The 24,987-nt window shown below is 40.0% G+C and overlaps 1 protein-coding gene and 1 pseudogene across 4 annotated transcripts in view; both read right to left on the bottom strand.

Annotated features, from left to right (window-relative positions):
- DIXDC1 (DIX domain containing 1) overlaps window positions 1-24,987 on the bottom strand; it is a 72,016-nt gene that overhangs the window by 38,839 nt on the left and 8,190 nt on the right. For 3 of the 4 annotated variants that reach the window (XM_045839978.1, XM_045839976.1, XM_045839985.1), the window contains one exon: window positions 1,480-1,609. In XM_045839978.1, coding sequence (XP_045695934.1) covers window positions 1,480-1,609 — 130 coding nt within the window. Of the gene's footprint in view, window positions 1-1,339; window positions 1,445-1,479; window positions 1,610-24,987 lie in introns of those variants that run through there. The other variant, XM_045839991.1, reaches the window with a different exon arrangement.
- Window positions 10,528-11,339, bottom strand: LOC123817385 (annotated as a pseudogene).

The raw sequence follows: 24,987 nt of genomic DNA, 5'->3' as shown, positions 1-24,987 counted from the left end.
AAGGAAGTGCATTCAGTGAGTTTTTCTAGAAGGCAAAGTCACAATAGATGGCACAAAAAATTTGGGTTTTAGGAAAACATGAACACATATTCATATTGCTTGTATATGCACTGAGTTATCTCTTGAAAGAAATGCAAAAAACTGTGAACACTGGTTGCCGCCAGAAAAAACAGGTAGCTGGCACAGGGACATAGATGGAAAAAAGGCTTTTGACTTTATATCCTTTTATATCTTCTGGATATTTTATCTGCTTACATTTTTAAGTATAACATTGAATTAAGTGAAAATTTCACTGTTTAGAATAAGCTTGGAATCAAAGCAGATCTAGGTTTGTACCGCTGTTCTGCCACTTCTAGTAATGTGATCTTGTCAAGTGCCTTGGCCTTTTCAAAACCTCCTACAATGAGTAGGACAGTGGTGCTCATATCATACCCATGTCATACACCCACCAAAGCAGCATGCTTGGCACGATGCTTTATATACTCCAAGTGCTCGATAAATTTATGAATTTTTATAAATCTTCTCTTTTAAGCTTGTTTCCTGAAAATGGGGATAATACTAGCTATTTCTCAAGGGTTGAATGATTACATGAAATTAAATTAAATGAGATAGAAAGTATTTAATAAATGGCCGCTGCTATTACTATTACCACTGTTATAAGCATTATCAATGAATTCTCTGATGAACCTATGAGCTGCACCAATGAGAGATAGGCTGCCTATGGCAAACTGGGCTTCTTAATCACCTCCTGCAGCCTTGCAGTCCTCAAGGACTGTAAGTAAGGTCAGCTATCAGGCATGTGGGTAAGAGTTATGGGACCAGAAAAAAATTATACTGTACCTTCTCTTACAGAGCTCACTGTACACAGGAAAGATAGTAAACAATTACCATTTGGTGAAAAGAAATAAAATAATTAACAGAGCTATGCACAAATGCTATTGAAATAATGTTATAGTAACATCTAATAAGAATGGCCTGCAACAACTCCAGGGCTTCAGAAGGATAAGCGCTTTCATGAAGCATTATGGTAGTGAGTATTGTAGGGGGGGCTTTCGCCTGACCACTACTTCCTTTTCTAGCCTTGGTTCAGACATCAGTTCTGACAAGCTACTCCTGAACCCCTAAAACTAGACTGGGTGACTCCCCCATGTGCTTCTACTGTCTGCACTTATTTTATTTTATTAGAGTAGTAAGTACATGAATGGAAATGACTTCACTTTCCAGTCTTTCCGACTAGACTGGGGAGCTGCTGAGAGCTCAGACTGTGCTCATCACCATATCCCCAAAACATAATACAGTACGTGGCACACAGTGTTTATTGACTAATAAATGAATTAACCTTCAGAAAGTATTCCAGGTCTTCTCTATTTCCATTCCCCTACATTTTAAAGAAGTAGCAATCTGTTCTGAAAGACACATAAAGGACAAAGAAGACCATGTTCTGGTTTATGTCAGCACCACAGTCCAGGGCCAACTGACCAACAATCTCGATGAGATATGCCAGGATGACCCCATCCCGAAGATCCTGCCGCAGGTCCTGCACAGGCTTCACCGCTGGCCTCTTCTTCAGCTGTGCGTTCACCCAGGCCACATACGCCTGCAGTTGTTGCTGGAAAATGAAAGATAGAAATAAGGGAAAGGTTGCCTATTACTCTTCACCTCTACCCTACACCACTGGAAACTGAGCTGTGGTGGGCAATCTATATCCAGAGGGAGAAGGAGGCCCTAGGATTGAAAGAAGAAAGACGGTCAGACATATAGCATGTTCTAAAATTCTCTAGTTTTATGCTCCAAGGACAAGCTAACTTCTGACTTGGGGGGCAGTGTACACACAGAGAAGCAGAAAAGTGTTTCAATGACCATGACTCCCATTTCCTTGAGTTCTGCTCTATTGACCAGGTATGAGGACTACGCCCAGAACCACAGCCAGCTTTTCAGGGTAGTCACTGCTGCTGGCAACCTATCACACTTCTTAGGAACAATCACGCATATCCCACATGCTCAGTGGACAGTGATATTCATAAAAATTGATCTTGGGGGATCAGGAATAAACAGTAAACCAAGCACAGAACCACCTCTTCCATTGCTGCTTTCCTCAGTATGAGACTTAACTGAAATCATCTCACACTCAACCTAAAAGTTATTCTCTAAACTCATAATCCTGGGATTACTACTAAATTAGTTTTAATCTGTGCTTTATATTGTCAGAAAGGATCTAGTTACCTAAAATCTTCACAAAGAAGGAAAAAAAAAGGATATGGTGCTCCTGAAGACTGGGGAAAGTCTTGGGGGTGAGGGAGTGGACCGTTTCATTTATTTTCAGATAAAGGGAGACAAAGGTAGGGCCCAGAATCCCCAGAAGCCTGTTACCCCCAAGTAGGGACATATAACTTATCCCAACTCTCAAAGAGCCTTATGTATTCCATTGGTCCTTGTCCCTTACACAGAGCTTGTATGTGGGAGTTTATTCTGAGTATTTGGTCTGAAGATGGGCACTAAATATTAAAATAGCACATGAACAATGTCATAATACAGGCAGCAGCTCTGTCTGGCTTCTGAAGACCAAGAACCTGAACCTAAAAATTAAGTTCAAGAGCTAACAGTATTAAATTATAATTTGGTTAAAGTACAGTTGATTTCTAAGCCCCAACTACTTTCTTAATAAAATAATGTTGGAAATTACTCACTGGTTGTTTGCTGAGCTTAAATTAAATCTTCATTATTTATGTTGATTTTTGGGAATGAAGTTCTTTGGAAGACAGTACTAAGGCAATAATCTATCAGCTACTGACAAACTATAGGAAGGGCAGTGATCAGCAGGAGATAGGGGAAGGGATCTAATATTTACAGAGAACCTACCATGAACTGAACACTATTTTTGGTGTTTTATACATGTTTTTTAAACATATTTTATTGATTATGCTATTACAGTTGTCCAATTTTTTTCTCCCCTTTACTCCTCCCCACCCTGTACCCCTCCTCCCACCATCATTCCCCAACCCTATAGTTCATGTCCATAGTCATACATATAAGTTCTTTAGTTTCTCCATTTCCCATACTCCCCCTTAACCTCCCCCTGTCTATTTTGTACCTCCCAATTATGCTTATTCCCTATACCTTTTCCCCCATTCTCCTCCCTCGCCCTTCCCTCTAATAACCCTCCATGTGATCTTTATTTCTGTGATTTTGTTCCTGTTCTAGTTGTTAGCTTAGTATGTTTTTGGTTTTGGTTTTTTAGGTTCAGTTGTTGATAGTTGTATTTGTCAATTTACTGTTCATGGTGCTTTACACGTTTTAATGGACTAATGAATATACCTGGAAAAGCACACAACTGATGCTTACTAAATGGTCATTATTTTTGTTATCATCATCTAATTGAATGTTCACAAAAGCACTATAGGGTCAGTATCATCTGCAGCCTGTGGATGAGTTTCAGAGAGAATATATAACTTAGCTAGGACATAGTAGACGTATTATGAAACCCACTAAATGTGGTCTAAGCATGTACTATGGGCCTCCTGCTATCCAACTCATTCCATAGAATAGAGGTGGCTACACCTTCTGCCTAACGTGGATCAGACTTTCGTCCCAGGTCTGCTCCCACTGCAGAGCAAATGTACTGTAACATGAGGCAGACCAGATAAAGGGCACCTCCTCCATACCTAACCACTCTGCTCTGGGGAAAAGGAGTTAAGACCAGAAAAGGCATTAAGGGTAACAGCTGGAATCTGATTACCTGACATGTATAAAACTCCTAACTAATCTCCCTGTAGCAATTATCAAGCTCAACCCACTTTCCAAACATTCCTGCTTAAAATCCTTCACTGGGTTCTCATTATCCTCAAGATAAAATGCACTTAGCTGCATTTAATTCAGTTCTGTGCTAGCTCTTGCCTCTTCTCCAGTTCCATTCACTACCCTCCCACATATGCCCCCATCTTATGCTTCAACTCATCCAAACCATGTGCAGTGCCCCAAATCCACCATGCATTTCAGCCATTCATCCCCCCACCCTGCCTGCCATCTCGTTTTAAGTATCACCTCAAGTAGCATCTTTCCCAGAAAGCCCTCCCTGATCCCCCACATACCTCAGACAATTTGATGTCCTTGACAGCATCCTGTGTAACACAATCAGTTCAACAATAATTCCAGCACAGGCACTGTGCTAAGTTAATGGGACTACAAAGAGTCTTATGTCCAAGAAGCTTGCAGAAAAACAGGAAGAGAGAAAGAGGAGGAGAAGCCTGCAGTCTGTTAGAGACAAGTGCTATGACAGGGTGCATAGGGTGCTAAGAGAGTATTAGCACAACCTGAAGCCCAAACTCCAGGGGAGTTTCCTACAGGAGAAAAGGAGGCAAGGAGGACAGTGAGCCCAAAGGAGTTCAGATATGAACTATGCCCTATGCAACGAGTTACAAAAGTTCAGAATTATTGGACTAAGAGTAACCGGTGCTCAACAAATATTTGAGTCAGTGAATCACTTGTTAAATTTCATCACGCTAAGACTTAAAATGATTGCAAAAGTTCTTTACATGGGGGGCAGACAAGAACAAGTGTTTTTCTCATTAGGCCAAGACAGTTTCTATTTAAGTAATCATAGCCTTCTTTTGGCTGTTGAATAGAAGTCATCTCTTATGCAAAAATGGTTAGGGGCTCATAACAATACCTTTCATGCATGCACATTAATCAGAGCTCTGGTCTTCCAACAAAAGAGGACTCTGCATTGTAAGTGATAATTAACAGTCACCACTTTTCTGAACACCTGTTCTGTATGAAGAGCTATGCTGGGTCCTTTAAAGATGTTTTCTCTAATGTTAATCTGCCAGGGAGATTTTATTCCATATCTTCTGCTAATTGAAAATTGAGACTCAAAAAAAGTAAAATGACTTGTTCAGGGTCACCCAGACAGTAAGCTTATGAACATGAGATCCACTCTAATGCTCAAGCCAATGCTCTTACCATTCTACCACACTATCGCCTAAATAAATGTATCTCTGAGGTTTCAACGACATTATTCAGACTCACAGGACAGAAGATACCTTCCTCTAAACCACTTGTTCCACCACACCCAGTGCTTGAGTCTCTTGTGTAATACTCTGCACCAAGTATCTGTCTACTACCATTCACGTGTGGTCCCTGGACCTACAGCATCAGTATCACCTAGAAGCCTATTAGAAATGCAGACTCTAAGGCTCCACCCCAGCCCTGAATGAATCAGAACCTGTATTTTATCAGGATCCCCTGGTGACTCACAGGCACATTAAAGTTTGAGAAGTCTGATCCAGCCCACTCTTCCCATACCTGGCTGCATGGTGACATCACAAGGGAAACTTTTCCAAAATACAGATGTGGAGACCTTGTCCGAAATCCACCAAACTCTCCCAGGGGGTGGAACTCAACTTTCTAGTCCCAAGTTCCCCCATATGATTCTTGTAGACCTAATGAGTCTTGTAGCTAAACATTCCAAATCCTTCAACCAAAGGGTTCTCAACCCTGATGACCCATCAGAATCACCTGGGAAGCTTTTAAAACTTAGTAATATCTAAACTCCATCATAGACCAGTCAGATTTTCTGAGTGTGGGGCCCAGGTATAACAGCATTCCTTAAGTGCTCCCAAGTAGATACAAGGGCTGTGAGCCAAGGTTAACCACTCCTTACATAAAATGATCTGAAGTACTGTTGATCTTCCTGTCTGAATCTCCCTGAAACCATGACATCTAGAACTTAATACAATACTCTAGATACAGAAGGAGACACGCAGCCCTGACCATTGTGGCTCAGTTGGCTGAGCATCATCCTGCAAAGTGAAAAGTCTCTGGCTTGATTCCTGGTCGGGGCACATGCCTGGGTTGTGGGCCAGCCCCCCATTGAGGTGTGGGTGAGAGTCAGCCAACTGATGTTTCTGTCATATATCAATGTTTCTTGCCTTCTCTTTCTCCCTCCCTTCCCCTCTCTCTAAAAATAAATAAGTAAATAAAATATTAAAAAATAAATAAAAGGAGACATGCAGATTCCTCATTCTAGGTGTTTATCCTTCTTTTCCCTTCTTTGTTTCCTTCCTTCCTTGGCCATTAGACCACATTGTTGATGCACATCAGGGGCTTATTCAAAATCCCTAAATATTATTTTTATTAACTGTTCAATTTGAAATAATTTCAGACTTATGGAAAAGTGGCAAGAATGGCACAAAGAGTTCCCTTACACACCTTCGCCAAATATTTACATCTTACATAACCCAGTAAATTACATAACAGCAAATTAACACTAATACAATACCATTAAGTAATCTAGAGATATTATTCAAATTTCACCATTTGTCCCACTAATGTCCTTTTTCTGGTCCAGTGTCCAATCCAAGATCTCACACAGCATTTAGTTGTCACGTCTCCTTAGTCTCCCTCAATCTTTCTCCTTTGTGATCGCGACAATTTTGATAGACATTGGCCCAGTTATTTTGTACAGTGTCCCTCAAGTGGGGTTTGTCTGAAGTCCTAACGATTAAATTCAGGCTATGGATTTTGGGGAAGAATACCACAGAAGTCATACTGTGCTCTTTTGAGAGCATTATACCTAAAAGGCACATGATGCCAATACATCTTATTATTGATGAAGTTAACTGTGATCTCTTGGTTAAGGTAGTGTCTGCCAGGCTTCTCTACTGTAAAGAAATTTTCCCCTTTGTAATTAATAAGTATATTATAGGAAAATGCTTTGAGACTATAAAAATATCCTTTTAGTCATCATCACTTTACCTGTACATATGAAATTGAACATCCATTGATTTTTTTTCCTGCCACAATTATTATTATGGTGTTTCTCAAATGATGATTTTCTAATTATCACTCCTCCCACAGTTATTAATTGGAATTTATAACACAAGGAAGAGCTCTCCCCTTTCCCCTACTTATTTATTTATATCAATATAGGCTCATGGATATTTATTTTATTTTTATTTATTATGTTAATCCATTACTAGCATTATTTTGTTGTTCAAATTGTTCAGATTTGGCTACTGGGACAAATGATAGTTCCTATATCCTTTTCATATGTTCCAGTTATTTTTTTAACTGTGGTAAAAAACACATAACAAAATTTACCATCTTAACTATTCTTAAGTGTACAGTTCAGTAGTGTTAAGTATATTAACATTGTTAATATACTTGTGCTAAGAATCTACAGATCTTTTTAATATTGCAAAACTGAAACTCTATACCCATTAAACAACATCTCCACACTTTCCTCTCCTCTTAGCCCCTGGCAAATGCCATTTTAATTTCTTTTTCTACAAATTTGACTACTTTAGATAATTCAGATAAGTAGACAGTATTTGTCTTTTTGTGACTGGCTTATTTCATTTAGCGTAATGTCCTCAAGGTTCATCCACGTAATAGTTGTAACAGGATTTCCTTCCTTTTTAAGGCGATTAAAATTCAATTGTATTTTTAATACCATATTTTATTTATCCATTCATCTGTTGATGGGCATTTGGGATGCCTCCATCTCTTTGCCTATAATGAAAAATGTTGCCAGAAACACAGGTGTGCAAATATCTCTTTAAAATCCTGCTTTCAATCCTTTTAGATATACAGACACAAAAGCAGAGTTACTACATCATATGGCCTGATCATTTTTGAACACTTCTTTACTTTCTGGCATCATGAAATATTCCAGATTCCTCACCTTGTACTGCCCCAACTCTGGAATCATCCGTTTCTCAAAAGAACTCTGGTTTTCTTTTTTTGGAAAATAATTTTTAAAAACCAAATTTGGGCATGAGGTGTATGCATTGCTACTGGGTAACATTCTTGGTCTTCTCAGTAGTAGTGTAGAAAATATGTGTATGTATACCCACGTATCTTGATCTACTTTTCTTGACAGACAGAGACACACCACGAATTATACCATAAATTATACTGATCCCTCTTTTAATCCAACACCGCAGAAGGTACACTCTTTCCTTTCCCTTTTCCCCAAGCGAGAAACCAGTCACTATCCACAGCATAGTTCTAACATTTGCCCAGTCCTATAAAACACATAAAATAGGGTCAGACTTGCTAATCCATACCTTGAGAAAAAATTTACTTGCCATAATATTTACATATAGTACCTTTTGTCTTTAGCCTTACAGTACATAGTGGAAATACCAATTCCAGAGCGACCCAGGTTAGTTCTTTTCTTCTCTACCCTGTTCAGTGTGATTGTTATCCATCTATAATACATTCAAGTTCATGTCTCACTATTTGTAGTCCATTTTGGATTCTCCCCACATTTAGGTTGATTTTAATTATTTATTTTGGGGGTAGGTGAAAGATTAACATGATTCTGAAAGTCAGAGGATACAAAAACATACAGAGAAAAGAGTCACTTCACCTTTCCTTCTACTCCACTCCTTCTTCTCCGTTCTTTCCACACACTGCCATCCACCCTTTTAGGTCACCAATCTCATTAGTTCCAGTTTATCCAAAAAATTTTAAAAATGCACATTTTTTAATTTTTTCCTTCTTATGTGGAAATAGTATATTACTAATATTCTTTTTGCATCTGCACTTTTCACTTCCCTTCAATTAATACATTCTGGAAATCACTCTATATTGGTCTAGAGATCTTCCTTATTCATTTTTACAGATATATAGTATTCCACTAGTAGGTATACCATAGTTTATTCAACCACTCTCATATACAAGGGCATTTATGTTTCTTACAATATTTTGACATTATATATAATGTTGCAATGAATAACCATATGCATGTGTATTTTCATGTTGATGGAGGTCTAAACTTCAGGGTAGATTCCAAGAAGTGGGATTGCTGGGTCAAATGGCAAGTAAGAATATAATATTAGCCCTGGTTGGTGTGGCTCAGTGGGTTGAGTGCCAACCTGCGAACCAAAGGGTCACCGGGTTCAACTCCCAGTGTAGGGCACATGCCTGAGTTGCGGGGCAGGTCCCCAGTAGGGGTGTGCAAGAGGCAACCACACATCAATGTTTCTCTCCCTTTCTCCCTTCCTTTCCCTCTCTCTAAAAATAAATATTTTTTTAAATATATAATATTATCAGATATTGCCAAATTCCCTGCCAAGAGCTGTATTCATTTGCATTCCCATCAGCAATACATTAGAGTGTGCTTTCCCACTAACTTGCCAACAGAGTATGTTGTCATATTTTTTAATTCTTGCCACTGTGAGAGGGGAGAAATTGTGTCTTAGTATTGTTTATTTGAGTTTGAACTCTTTTTGTACTATTTTGAACAATTTAATATCATATCTTTCTTCATATCTATGTGGATTCTGTTCATGTCCTTTTCCCATTTTTCCATCAAAAGTTTTGGTCCTTTGTCCCTCCATTTTTAATAATCCTTTATACAGGGTGGGGCCAAAGTAGCATTATAGTTGTTTGTATGGAAAAAATACAATAATTAGTAAATAATAATATAAGAATAAACTCTGTTTTGTGTACTCACAACTGCAGACCTACTTTTGCACCACCTGATATATGTTCCAGATATTTACCAGTTTGTCAGGTGTCTTTTGACTTTTTTTGCAGTGGGTTTTTTGGCTATGAAAAAAGGTTTAGTTTTATATAATCACATTTAGTGATATTGTATTTCATTGCCTCTGAATTTTAAGTTTGGTTAGAAAAAAGATTTCACCTGTTTTTTCTTTCTAGTTCTTCTATGGTTCCATTTTTTACATGTATTTTTAAAAACATTTTTACATTTTATTTATTTATTTTTTAGAGAGAGTGGAAGGGAGGCTGAAATAGAGAGAAACATCGATGTGCAAGAAATACACTGACTGGTTGCCTCTCGCATACCCCCAATTGGGGACCTGGCCCCCAACTCAGGCATGTGCCCTGTCTGGGAATTTAACCAGTGACCTTTAGGTTCACAGGCCAGCATTCAATCCACTGAGCCACACCAGCCAGGGCTAAAGTAATTTTTATACATTCAGTACTTTCATTTAATTTTTAAAGAAATTTACGTATCTCCCCACCCTTTCTTTTAAGTTAGTGTGACAATTTTCCATAATAAACTACTGAAAGAGAACCTTTGGTCAAGAATGGAAAGAGGAAAACCAAAAACAAAAACAGAAAAGAAAAAAGAAACACAATCACTGCTGCTTTTAGAAAATCAACACTTTGACTACTGATATTCAACCACCACCACAGACACACAACATTTATGAGATATGTGTATCAGTGGTTTGGTTTTTTCAGGGCGGAGGAGGCTTGGTTTTTGTGGCTGGCTCTCCGTCAAATGGCAGAGCTGTTGTGGGGGCAATTTGTCAGTTTGTCGTGCTGGATTTCAGAGGCTCCCTCAGCTTCCCATTATCTGAAGGTCCTGGACACAAGACTCTAAGGTCTGGAAATCCCAAATTGTCATGGCTTCTTTGATGCCACTAGTGCAACTCTGGCTCAGTGGCTCTAAGGCTCCAAGGCTCTATTGTGGTCCTAGGTGTGGCCCTATTATCCCTGTGGTGGAAGCTTCCACGGTAAACGTGTTGTGCTGGATGCTCTGTTTTGGACTGCCTAACTTGGGAGGGGCAGGAATTCTGTTTTCAGAGTTGAGACCTGCATGCTTTCTGAGGCATTGGGAAGGGACACGGTACTGTCATAGCTGGCCCAAGTCAGGCAGCTCTCACTGGTGGAAAAGCTAATGCCATGCATCCAGCCACCAGTGCCACTGCCACCAAACTCTGCCATCAACTGACCAAAAGGCATCTCGATACCCCTTGCTAGTTTTCACCCACTCCTTTAATGTATGCAGAAAACACTCTGCATTTAAAATTACATGATCCTGCCTCCAGCAAAACATTATTGGGATGCCAAACCAAGCTGAGGACCTTGGAGCAAACTAGCTTTTTAACATGCTTGCTTACCCACCAGACATTTTCAGACTTAAAGTAACAAACAGAAATGAATCCTGCTCCATTTCCTACAACAAATTTGTTCTTTACTGGTAACCACTTGACAAGTGTCTGTATGGTTAATTCTCAGGATTAGTAGGGTCAGCTTCCAGATACCACTGTCCTGACCCTAGACATAGGCATTGAGGTCCGCCTCACAAGTAATGATGTAGTCCCTCTTGGGAGCCCAGCCGATACCTGTGATGTGTCCACTGTGCTCCTTGAGTTCATGAGCTTTTACCCACAGACTCCTGTTCTTCTTACAGATGTGGATTTCGTGATTATTGGGTCCAAGGGTAATCTGGGTACCATCCCTGTTCCAGGCATGAGGGTGACTGGTTCTGGTAAAAACTGATGCAGGAACATTATTCTTAATGTTTTCAAAGGGTAGAAAGCTGAGGTGTGGGCAGTCTGGACCAGCTTTGAGTGAAGAACTCTCGGACAGTGGTCAGTCAGTGCAAACAGGCTCCCATGGGCACAAGGGGAGGACTGAGGCCCAACCATTTTTTACATTTTTACAATAGATCCCTGATCCATTTGAGTTTATTTTTGTGTATGATGTAAGATATGGATCCAATTTATCTTTTTTCCAAATAGCTACCCAGCTGTTCCAGCACCATTTATTAAAAAGTCCCTCTCTGCCCCAGTGATTTGAGATGCTACCTTTATCATATACTAAATTTCCTTAAGTTCTTGGATCTATAGCTGGGTTTTGTATTCTACTTCACTCGTATATTTGTTTATGCAACACTACCACAATGTTTCATTTATAGAAGCATTATAGTATATTTTAATGTCTAATACAGCTAGTCCCTCCCCTCTGAAAAAATATTTTTATTTTTAAAATATTATTTTTTCAATTTATATTTTTACTTAATAAAACCTTTTAAAAATATATATTTTATTGGACTTCTGGCCAAGATGGAGGCATAGGTGTTCGCATTGTGCCTCCTCGAGCAACCAAAACTAAGGACAACAAGAATTTGCAAACAAAAAACAACCAGAACAGAGAAATGAACCGAACGGAAGCCTGACTATCATACATACAGACCGGTAAGGAGGGGCGGAATCGGAGGCTTATAGAGAGGGGTTGAAGGGTTCCGGTGGGAAAAATCAGTGGCTGGCAGATGCAGGTGCGCAGGGCGCAGACAGCAGTTCGCAGACCCCAGAAGCGCAAGGGCAGCTGACGGACCAGTGGCAGACCCTGGGCGCGGGAGACAACGAGCAGACCCAGTAAGGCGTGCAAGGTAGCTGGCTGTCCGCAGCCGCACATTCGCACACAGACAAACTAAGCGAAAATGGGCAGCGACATTGACCGCGCAACCCAGGGACCCAGCTCCGGGAAACAAAGCCTAAAGGCACTGACTGAAAACACCTGTGGGAGTTGAGGCCGAGAGATTCTCTCAGCCTCACTGGAGGCTCCTTGGGAAAACCCACCCACCCACCCAGGGAGCCAGCACCAGAAGGACCCAATTTGCTTGTGGGAAGCAGCAAAGGGGACTGAAGCCCTAGAGAGAGCAGGGTGGGTGCCATTGTTCCCTCTCAGACCCTGCCCCCACATACAATGTCACAACCCAGCGACTGAGGTGCCCCACCCTGGTGAACATCTAAGGCTCCGCCCCTCATACATAACAGGCTCGACCAGACCAAAGGAAAAAAATAAAATAAAATAAAAATGATGGCTCAAACAGGGTTAAAAGCCCCAGAGCCAGTTTTTTTAAGCAACCGAGAAATAGCCAACCTATCAGATGCACAGTTCAAAGCACTGGAGATCAGGATGCTCACAGAATTGGTGGACTTTGGTTATAAATTAGATGAACAAATGCAGACTACAATAAGAGAAATGAAGGAAAATGCACAGGGAACCAATAGTGATGGAAAGAAAACTGGGTTTCAAATCAATGGAAGGGACCAGAAAGAGGAAAGGAACAACCAACAGAAAAGAATGAAGAAACAAGAATTCAAAAAAATGAGGAGAGGCTTAGGGACCTCCAGGACATCTTTAAACGTTTCAACATCCGAATTATAGGGGTACCAGAAGGGGAAAAGGAAAAACAACATATGGAAAAGTTATTTGAACAAATAATAAAGGAGAACTTCCCCAATCTGGCAAGGGAAATAGACTTCCAGAAAGTCCAGGAAGCTCAGAGAGTCCCAAAGAGGTTGGACCCAAGGAGGAACCATACCTAAAACACCAAGGCACATCATAATTACATTATCCAAGGTAAAAATGAAGAAGAGAATTCTAGAAGCAGCAAGAGATAAGGGGACAGTTACCTACAAAGGAGTTCCCATCAGACTGTCAGCTGATTTCTCAAAAGAGACCTTGCAGGCAAGAAGGGGCTGCAAGGAAGTATTCCAAGTCATGAAAGGCAAGGACCTACATCCAAGATTGCTCTATCCAGCAAAGCTTTCACTTAGAATGGAAGGGGAGATAAAGTGCTTCTCAGATAAGACCAAGTTAAAGGAGTTCATCATCAGCAAGCCCTTATTATATGAAATGTTAAAGGGACTTATCTAAGAAAAAGAAGATAAAAAATATGAATAGTAAAAAAAGACATCAAACTCAGTAACAACCACACCTAAAACAAAAGCAAACTAAGCAAACAAATACAACAGGAGAAGAACCACAGAAATGGAGATCACATGGAGGGTTAGCAAGAGGGAAGTGGGAGGAGGAGAGAGGGGGAAAAGATATAGAGAATAAGTAGCATGGGCAATAGGTAGAAAATAGACGGGGAAGGCAGGAATAGTGTGGGAAATGTAGAAGCCAAAGAAATTATGACACATGGACATGAACTAAAGGGGGGGAATGTGGGTGGGAGGGGGTGGGCAGGGTGGAGGGGAATGAAGAAGGAAAATGGGACAACTGTAATAACATAATCAATAAAATATATTTTTTAAAAAAATATATTTTTTTATTGGCCCTGGCTGGTGTAGCTCAGTGGATTGAGTGCAGGCCTGCAAACCAAAGGGTCACGGTTTGATTCCCAATCAGGGCATATGCCTGGGTTGCAGGCCAGGTCCCCAGCAGGGGGCACGTGAAAGGCAACCACACATTGATATTTCTCTCCTTCTCTCTCTCCTTCCTGTCCCCTCTCTCTAAAACTAAATAAATAAACTCTTTAAAAATATATATATATTATTGTTGATTATGCTATTACAGTTGTCCCATTCCCCCCCTTTACTCCCCTACTCCCCTCTACCCCCACACCCCCCTCCTACTCACATTCCACCCCCCCCTTTAGTTCATGTCCATGGGTCATATATGTAAGTTCTCTGGCTTCTACATTGCCTATACTATTCTCAACCTCCCCCTGTCTATCTTCTACCTACCGTTTATGCTACTTATTCTCTGAACCTTTTCCCCCCTCTCTCCCCACCCACTCCCCCACTGATAACCCTCCATGTGCTCTCCATTTCTGAGATTCTCTTCCTGTTCTGGCTGTTTGCTTAGTTGGTTTTTGTTTTTGTTTTAGGTTGTTGTTAATAACTGTGAGTTTGTTGTCATTTTTTACTATTCATATGTTTTATCTTCTTTTTTTAGATAAATCCCTACATTTGATATAATAAGGGCTTGGTGAAGACGAAGTCCTTTAACTTGACCTTATCTGGGAAGCACTTTATCTGCCCTTCCATTTAAATGAAAGCTTTGCTGGATAGAGTAACCTGGGATGTAGGTCCTTGCTTTTTATGACTTGGAATACTTCTTTGCAGCCCCTTCTTGCCTGCAAGGTCTCCTTTGAGAAATCAGCTGACAGTCTTATGGAAACTCCTTTGTAGGTAATTGTCTCCTTTTCTCTTGCTGCTTTTAAGATTCTCTCCTTATCTTTAATCTTGGCTATGTAATTATGATGTGCCTTGGTGTGTTCCTCCTTGGGTCCAACTTCTTTAGGACTCTCTGAGCTTTCTGGGCTTCCTGGAAGTCTATTTCCTTTGCCAGACTGGGGAAATTCTCCTTCATTGTTTGTTCAAATAAGTTTTCAGTTTCTTGCTCTTCCTCTTCTTCTGGTTCAAATGTTGGAACCCCTATGATTCAGATGGTGGAACGTTTAACGATGTCCTGGAGGTTAATAAAACTCTCCTCATTTTTTCTAATTCTTGTTTCTTCATTCTGTTCTGGTTGAATGTTTCTTTCTTTCTTCTGGTCCAAATGATGATTTGAGTTCCTGTTTCCTTCCCTTTACTGTTGGTTCCTTGTACACTTTCCTTTATTTCACTTACCATAGCCTTCATTTTTTCATCTAATTTGCGACCATATTCAACCAATTCTGTAAGCATCCTAATTACCAGTGTTTTGAACTTTGCATCTGATAGGCTGGCTGTCTCATCACTTAGTTGTATTTTTTTCTGGAGCTTTGATCTATTCTTTCATTTGGGCCATTTTTTTTTTGTCTTGCATACCTGTTATGTAGTAAGGGGAGGAGCCTTAGGTGTTCGCCATGGCGGGGTAACCCACATTGCTTCATTGTGGCATTGTATGTGGGGGAGGGGTCCGAGAGGGAACAATGCCACTTGCTCTGCTCTCTGCTGGTTTTCAGTCACTTCCCCCGCTACCCACAATCAAATTGGGCCCTTCTGGTGCTGATTCCTGGATGGGTGGGCTTGTGTACGTTCTAGGACCCTGTGGGTCTCTCCAACAAACTCTCCTGTGAGGCTGGAGTTTCTCCCACTGCCACCTCAACCCCCACAGGTATTTTCTTTTTTCTTTTCAAAATAAATTTTATTGATTACGCTATCACAGTTGTCCCAATTTTCCCAATTTCACCCCCATCCAATATCTCCATTCACTCCAGCAATCCCCCTCTTAGTTCATGTCTGTTGGTCATGCATATAAATTCTTTGGCTACTCCATTTCTTATACTGTTCTTAACATTCCCATCTATTTTGTACCTACCAATTTGTACTTGTTTTTTAAAAAATATATTTTATTGATTATGCTATTACAGTTGTCCCATTTTCCCCCTTCACTCCCCTCCACACTGCACACCCTCTCCAACCCACATTCCCCCCCTTTAGTTCATGTCCATGTATCATAAGTTCTTTAGCTTCTACATTTCCCATACTGTTCTTGCCCTCCCCCTGTCTATTTTCTACCTACCATCTATGCTACTTATTCTTTGTACCTTTCCTCCCCTCTCCTCCTTCCCTGTTGATAACCCTCCATGTGAGCTCCATTTCCCCACAGGTGTTTTCAATCAGAGGTTTGAGGTTTTATTCCTCCACACTGGAACCCTGGGTTGCTCAGTCTATCTTGCTCCCCAGTTACTCCTCCCAGTTTATCTATATGCAAACGTGGGACCACCTAGTCTACAATCTGCTACGTTGCAGGTTCACCAGTTGCTTCCTTGCTTTGAGTCTTTTCACACCGCTGCCCATCTCTCTGCCTCCTACCGGACTGTATGACTGTTTCTTCTTTAATTCCTTGGTTGTCAGACTTCCACACAGTTCAATTTTCTCTCAGTTCTGGTGTTTTTGTTTTTAAATTTATTGTTGCCCTTCTTTTGTTTGTGTGAGGAGGCACAGTGTGTCTACCCACACCTCCATCTTGGCCGTAAGTCTAAGTAATACAACCTTATATTAGTTATATTAGTTTCAGGAGTACAATACAGTGATTCGACATTTTATACCTTACAACATGATTACCTCACTGATTCTAGTAATCATCTGTCACTCTGTAAACTTACATTACTGACTACATGTCCCTTCCCCTTTTTACCATCCCTTTTGGTAACCACCCCTTTGGTTTGTTTCTGAGTGTGTGTTGGTAACCGCCCTGACTGGTATCAGAGGCTGAAACCCCCACCTAGCTAAGGCTAAGGGAACGCCCTTGGAACTGTAAGCCAGCAAGGAGACAAAAGCTTGTCTTCCTGGCAGGAATGCTGCTTCTGCTGCTTTATTCATGACTGAACCCCAAAAAGCTTGGTCGGTTAGCCAAAGACGGATAAGATTCCCCACGGGGGGAACGACCTAAGACAGGCATGATCACTTTGGGAGGCCCCCCAAAAGAAGGACTTGAGGGGCTGCAGCAAAAGGGGGTGATGGACCCTCGCTCCTCGGCTTTGACATAGCCTGAGTTCTCAGCGTCTGGGAGAAAATCTCCTTATCTCTCAGTTGCCTTAGTTCCCTTGCTCCACCTAAAGCCTAAAACAATGACAGGGTGGTACAGCTCGGTACTGAGAAGTGCGGATTTCCCTGGGTGATCAGGCCTAAGAAAGAATATGTAAATTACTGTGAAACCTCCTTTGTTTAGAATGCTCTCAGTTGAATGAGAAGGGTCTTAGGAGGAAGTTAGTTTGTTCCTCAGTCTTACAGTTCTTTGACCCCCAACTCAATAGACTGGCAGAGTTCTTTGTTTTCTATAGTTCCTTACTTCCCCTAATGAGTACTGTACTTTACCTGAATTATTATGCAAAATAAGCCCAATAAAAGCAGGTATGGACTGTAAATCAGCGCGCTCCCCACTAGGGGGGGGTGGCCATTCTGTCCCTACTTCCCCACAGAAACTAGTTTGTCTCTGTGCATGTGGTGTTTTTTCTCGCGTGTTTATCGTCGAGCCATCCACAGCGTTCCGTGGTCACTGCTGGCCGGTGACCCATGTGCAACAAGTGTGTTTGTTTCGTTTGGTTCATTTTAATTTTAGATATCACATGTAAGTTAAACCATATGGTATTGGTCTTTTTCTACCTGACTTATTTCATTTAGCAAAATACCCTCTAGATCCATCAACGTTGTCGTGAATGGAAAGATTTCATTCTCTTTTGTTGCTGTGCAATATTTCATTGTGTGTGTGTGTTTCACATCTTCTTTATCCATTCATCTATGGCTGTACACCTAGGTTTCTTCTATATCATGGCTATTATAAATCATGCTGCAATGAACATTGGAGTGCATATCTCTTTTTGAATTAATGTTCTCATTTTATTTGAATATATACCCATGAGTGGAATTTCTGAATATGATATATCTATTGTTAGCTTTTTTTTGAGGACTCTCCATAATGTTTTCCATAGGGGCTGTACCAGTTTGCAGTCCCACCAACAAGTGCACAGAGGTTCCCTTTCCTCCACATCCTCGCTGACATGTTCTTTGTTGACATTTTTTTTTTAAATCCTTACCTGATGACATGTTAATTGATTTTAGAGAAAGGAAAGGAGAGAAACACCAATTAGCTGCCTCACATATACCTCCTGACCAGGAATTGAACACGTAACCTAGGCATTTGCCCTGACCAGGAATAGCACCCACAACTTTTTGGTGTACAGGATAGAGCTCCAACCAAGCCACACAGGGCATGTTGACTTTCTGACAATAGCCATTCTGACAGGTATAAGGTAGTATCTCATGTGGTTTTGATTTGCATTTTCCTGATAATTAGTAATGTTGAGCATCTTTTTTTGTCTGTCCGTTAGCTATCTGTATGTCTTCTTTGGAGAAATGTCCTCTGTCATTTTTGATTGAATTATGTTTTGTTACTGGGTTGTATGAATTTCTTATATATTTTGACTATCAACTCTTTATCAGATATATAGTTTGTGAATACACTCTCCCAGTCAGTAGGTTGCCTTTTTGTTTCATTGATGGTTTCCTTTGCTGTACAGAAGCTTTTTAGTTTGATATAGTCACATTTATTTCTTCTTTTGTTTCCCTTGCTCAAGGAATACATGTCCACAAAGATATTATTCAGACTAATGTCAGATGGTTTACTTCCTATGTTTTCAGTCCTTACATTTAAGTCTTTAACCCATTTTGAGTTTATTTTTGTGTGTGATGTAAGAGAGTAGTCCAGTTTCATTTTTTTTGCATGTATCTGTCCAGTTTTCACAATACCACTTGTTGAAGAGCCTGTTGTTATTCCTATGTATATTTTTACTTCCTTTATCATAGATTAGCTGAACATACAAGTGAGGATTTATTAATGGTCTCTCTATTCTGTTCCATTGATCTATGTGTCTGTTTTTGTACCAGAATTATACTGTTTTAATTATTATAGCTTTGCAATATAGTTTGAGATCAGGGAATGTGATACTTCCAATTTTGTTGTTCTTTCTGAAGTCTGTTTTGCCTATTCAGGGTCTTTTGTGGTTTCATATAAATTTTAGGATTCTTCATTCCAGTTCTGACAAAAATAATTTTCATTATTTTTAGTGTTTTCTTGACTATTCTTGCATGTCTATTTATCTAACTTCCTCAAAAAGCCTGTTGGAAGTTTTATTGGGATTATATTTATAAATTGATTTAGGAAGAACTATCATCTTTATGATGTTCAATCATCCTACTCAAGAACTGGTGATGTCATTCCATTTATTCAAATGTGTCTCTCAGGAGTATTTTAACATCTTCTTCCTGTAGGTCTTACACATTTTTTTGCTAAGTTCATTGCTACGTAGTCAATCTTCTTTGTTACTACAAATGAGGTTCCTCTACCATTATATTTTCTATACTCCTTTGTATTTGTGATTATCAGTTGTCACTTCCACTCTTTCATTTCTGATTTTATTTGTGTCTTTTTCTTGATGAGTCTGGTTAAAGCTTTATCAATATTGTTTATCTTTTCAAAGAACTAGCTCTTCGTTTCACTGATCTTTTGTATTTTTTTAGAGTGCATTTTGTTTATGTCTGCTCTGATATTTATTACCATTACATCTAATTGGTTACTTTTCATGTATATGAAAGCAACTGACTTCACTATGTTCATTTTATAACTTGTTACCTTATCTTTAATTGTATAACTTTTATCCATGATTTTCTGTGGTTTTCAGGATTACTATCACATCAACTGTAAAAATAAATAGTTGCCCTTTGTTATAAAGCCTTGAGCCTCTAATCAATTTCTCTAGTTTCACTGCACTGGCCAATACCTCTGTTGGAGTGGAGATAGTGGCCTTCTTCCCTTGTTTCTGGGCTTAGAAAAAATACCTGAAGTGTTTCCCAATTTAGTAAGTTACTGATTTTAAAACTACATATAAGTTACTGGTTTTAAAACTATATGTAAGTTACTGATTTTAGAAGCATATATATTTTTTATTAAGAAAGTATTCATCCAGTCATATTTTCTTGAGTGTTTTTATGAGGAATGGATATTAAATATTGAAAGTTTTGTCATCATTATGAAGATAATCTTATGATTATTTTTCCTGAAACCTATTAATATGATACTATATAATTATTAATGGATTTCCTAATAATGAGCCTGCTCCTCTAATAATGAGTCTTGGACTTAAACTCACTTAATCATAGTGAATTATATTTTTAATGTGGTGTTAGATTCTGTTCATTAATAAAATATTTATTACTGCTATATTAGTACTATATATGTGGCACTTCATAGGTATTCAAAATTAGTCTGTAGTTTTCTTTTTCCACTATCTGATATTTAAGTATCAGTATTATCTTTGCTTCATATGAAGTACAAACTTTCTCTACATTTTCTATACTCTGAAATAATTTCTAGAGCTTTGGGACTATCTGATATGCAGAGGTTTGGCAGAATTCTCCTGTGAAATAATCTGGGCCTGGTATCTTTTTTGAGGAATAGTTCCTTAAAACGCTTCTTTGTATCTTCTACAAAAATTGGTCTGTTTAAATTTTCTGTCTCTAGCAATTTTGATAATGAGAATTCCCCAAGGAAATTATTCATTTCATCAACATTTTAAAACATATTTGCATAGACTTGCAAAGACTAGTAAGTTTTTTGTTTCATTGGTTACTTCTCTAATACCACATATTCTATCCTTTGTGCTTTCCCCTTTTTTCTTCTTTATTGTGTTAGCCAGTAGTTTGCCTATCTTGATATTTCCTACAAATCTTTTAAAAGTGCTTTAAAAAATTATTGCTATTCTGGACTAAGTCCCTCTAAAATCATGATACCTAGAAACAACCATAATTCTGTAGTGTAAAATCAGACACTCAGCATCCTCCTTCCCCAAGTTTCACACTCTTCTTCCCCTTTCTCTTCCCTTTCTTTTTTTTTTTTTTTGGTTACCACCTCACATTGTTGACTCACACAATGCTGGCAACAAAAACTTGTAATTTTTAACACATTCTGCTGATAAACCAATTTTTCCACCTTCTATCTTTTAAGATTCATCTTCTTGATCCACATTTACTTCTTACAAATTTCAACCTGTCAGATTCCAACTCCCAAGATCCTTCCAGACCCTGTCATTTCATGCATTCATTTATTCAAATCAACCAACACTTCCAGGAGCTGTGCCAAATCCCCATGCTTACAGGTACGTTAATAACTATGCCACACAGTGATTACTGCAGCAATGGAGAAATGTTCAAACTGCTTTTCATGCACAGAAAGGGCAACATGATGTGAGGACGTGGGGGTCAGGGAAGGGCCAAAAGGGAAGGAAACATTTGGCTGGTTTGTTAAGGATGTTTGTCAGGTGCAGAAGGGCATCCTAGGGACAAGTGATTTTAAAAAAGAGCTGTGAAGGCACATTGCATCTTGGAGGAAGAGCCAGTTAATCAATTAGTGTGGGGGGAGGCAATGATGATGGAGACAGAGGCAGCACAAGGCCTACCAGCACTTAGACTTAGGGCTTGAAGACCTTCAGCAGGAAAGCCTGGAGTTTTGAAACTGGAGACTGAAACTGTGAGACCCGCCTCTTAGAAAGGTCACTCTGGACATGGCACCAAATATGGGAAAGAGGAGCATCCAGGTTGGGAGGAACAAACCAGGAAATGAGGAAACAGTTCCAGTGAGAGAGGATGAGAGCCTAAACTGAAGCTGTATAGTCACAAAATCACAAAGTCCAGAAACAAATCAGAGGTGACTGGTAAGAGAGGGTCCAAAAAGCCACACCTGAATGACTAGCTGGATGACAATGGTGTAACAGAAATGGAGGATATGTGAAGATCTAGTGTTGGGAAAAAGCAAAGAGTTCAGTGGTGAATAAGAGTCTGAACTCTTTGTAGAACATCAGGGTAGAGATGTTCCACAGCCAGATGGCAAAATACAGGTGTAGTGCACAAGGGGTGAGGGTGGGAGGTGCTTGTCTGAGAGGATCTATGTGTGGTAAGTATAGCCACAGACGCAAATGAGAGGTAATAACTACCATCTACTGAGCACTTACTACTCGCCAGGGACTGTGCTAACCACTTTACTGTATCTTTTCATATATAATTTTTTCACACATGCACATTACTGTGACAAATTATCATTCCCATTTCACACACATGGACACCAAGGTTCTGAGCAAGAACAAGCCCAGGGTCACAATGCTGGTAAGTGTGAGAACAAGAATCGAACTCAGTGCTGACTCCAAATCCTGGACGTACAAGAAAGGTGAACTACAAGAAGTTATTTGGCAGGAAAGGGAAAGAAAAGAATGAAAATGTACTAAGTGGCAATTTTCATCAGCCATTGAAAGAGGCACTGTATGTGCCTGTCTCCTTTGCTCTTCAAACCCAACCATCAAAAGCGATATTGTTAGCCCCATTTTCCATGTGGGAAACCTCGCTCGAGATCATAGCACTGATAACTGATGAAAATGGGACTTGAACCTCCTCCATCATACTCCAAAGACTGTATTTCCACAATCCTGAAGAAAGCATACAATGAGAGAAAAGGGAATATGCAGGGCAGAGAATGGGATATATCGGCATTAAAAGAACAAGGAAGTGAAATGAGCAACAAAAAATTATTTCAGAACATGCAATCAGAGGGAAAGAGAAAATATCATATGGGAACTCAGGGATGAGAGAATTTTAGGATGGGCAGTCAGTAAGGTCAAATGTTGTTCAAAAGTCTGGCTGAGGACTAAGGATCCCATTGCATTTAATAATTAACAGGCATTGGTGACCTTTCTGAGAACAGATACTGTAGAGTGGTGGCGTTTAAAGCAGATGGCAGTGAACTGAGAAGATGTCAGGAAGTATAAAAACAGAAGCAGTGAGGGGAGGAGGAAGGGTAGCTGGAGATGAAGGTGGAACAGAGAATGAGGGTGTTGAGGATAAGAGGACATGTGCAGGCTGAGAGAAGGGGTTAGTGAAGGAGAAACAGATGCAGGGGGCGGGGTATGAATGATGCAGCAAGGTTCCAGAGGAGAGGAAGATGGTGGGGAGGCAGGAATGGGTATGTATGTGGGGAGATTTGGAGGTGGGAAAGGGGGAAGCTGAAGGAGCCCAAATCTAAATGCCCCTCTATTCATTATGAAGTAGATGGGTTTATCTGTTGAGAGTGATAGGAACAGGGAGAATGAGGGAGGCTTCCAGAAAGGGACCCTGTGGGAGGCTGGAATGAACAATAATAGTACCAAGGACTCAGTAGGGCTGGAAATCATAATCTTGTCATGAATCAATCTGCAAGTTTACGTGATTTCCTCTAGCAGGCCGGAATGGTGAGTGGAGGAAACTACTGAAATCGGTCAGAGGAAAAGCAGCAATCACCAGGAAAGTGAGGATGAAGGTGAGAGTGTCTCTGAAGTGACTCATTTTGGGATCTGCACCAGGGAGAAGAAATTAAAGCAGAACTGATAAACTGAGAGGACAGAAAAGAGCAAGGAGAGGAGAACTTGATGCCACTGAACGTAAGTTGAATAGGAATGGAGGAGTGTGAAACTGGAGTTTAAGCAGAGAGTAGAGTTTCAGAGTTCAAGATTTCTAGGGTAGGTAATTCTGTAGAATAAGTTCCAATGTAGCCTTGCTACATGGCATTGTTGTAGTGGCACAGAGGGGGGGGGGACAATCATGGCAGTGGGATGGCCAAGGAACTAGGTCTCTCCACTACCTTCATCATGGATCCTGGAGTCATTCCAGGAGACTGGTAGATATTGAGATACTGAGGATATTTACTACTCTGCCCAGATTCATATCACTTAAAAACAAACAAACAAAAATGATAAGCATGCCTTCAATGAAAATCAGTGACAAAAAATTTTTAATTGAAGAATGTCATGTCATGTCACTACTATGTCTGCATGCTGACAGAGACCTATTACATGGCATCTAGCCAAGAGATCAGAGATTCACAGCTAGTGGGGCTATGCTTATCCACAGATGAAGGGTTACAAGGACTAGCTCTTCTCCCTTCCTTTTAAGTCTAATCTGGGAGCCAACCACGAAACCAAGTGTCACTGCATCTTCTCTTTGACCTGAAGATATCTGTACTCAGTATCCAAGAGACAGGTCAAGACCCTGTTGTTGCTATAAATGCCTACTGCGGGCTCTGAAAAAACCAATTTGAATGGCAAATCAGACACTCATGAGGACCAGCCACACCACCCACTTGTGCCACAAAGATGTTATCTTAAAAGATGCGTATACTGGAAACCTAGGCCCTGATTTTAAATTTTACTAGAGTTACTTCTGAAATACCATATGCTTTTTGCAACAGACTGTTATTCTCTGGTGGTTGAACTAGCAGTTCCATTTTTTCTTCTTTTTTTTTTTTTTTTTGGCAGGGGTGTGGGTAGCAGGGGGCTCAGAATCTTTTCTCAAAATTCAACTTGTGTGAACGCCAGATAAGTAAAATAGGGGAAAACAGTGATTTTTTAGTTAGCACCAAGGTGGGTAATTCAGAGTCTAGCCACCTTTGTCCCTGTACACCCTGCAGGCCTATTGGAATATCCCCTTAAGTGGTTCTTGTATAAGCTGGGGGGAAAAAACCACTGAATTTTGTTTACTTCTAGCAGTATCATTTTATAAGTCAATTATTTAGCAAAGACAAAATATAATAGGTTCAGCAAAATGAAAACATCTGAAATATTCATAAATATATCTTGGCAATGGCTGGTGTGGCTCAGTGGATTCAGCACCTGCCTGTGAACCAAAAGGTAGCTGGTTTGATTCCCCATCAGGGCACATACCTGGGTTGCAGGTCAGGTCCCCAGTGGAGGGAGGGCATGCGAGAAGCAACTGATTGATGTATCTCACATTGGTGTTTCTCCTTCTTTCTCCCTCCCTTCCCCTCTCACTAAAAGTAAATAAACAAAATTATTAAAAAAAAAAGAAATATATAAGATCCAAAGAACTACAATCAGTTTTCAATCAGGCCGAGAGGAGAAAAGGAGAGGCTGGAGGTGTAACTAACAGCTCTTGCCATAGCTGTCCAGCTCACAAAACTCCCTCT

This window comes from Phyllostomus hastatus, unplaced genomic scaffold, assembly GCF_019186645.2.
Source record: "Phyllostomus hastatus isolate PE091 unplaced genomic scaffold, TTU_PhHast_1.1 phas_contig_113, whole genome shotgun sequence".
Lineage (NCBI taxonomy): Eukaryota > Metazoa > Chordata > Mammalia > Chiroptera > Phyllostomidae > Phyllostomus > Phyllostomus hastatus.
This window is presented reverse-complemented; position numbering and strand designations above follow the sequence as displayed.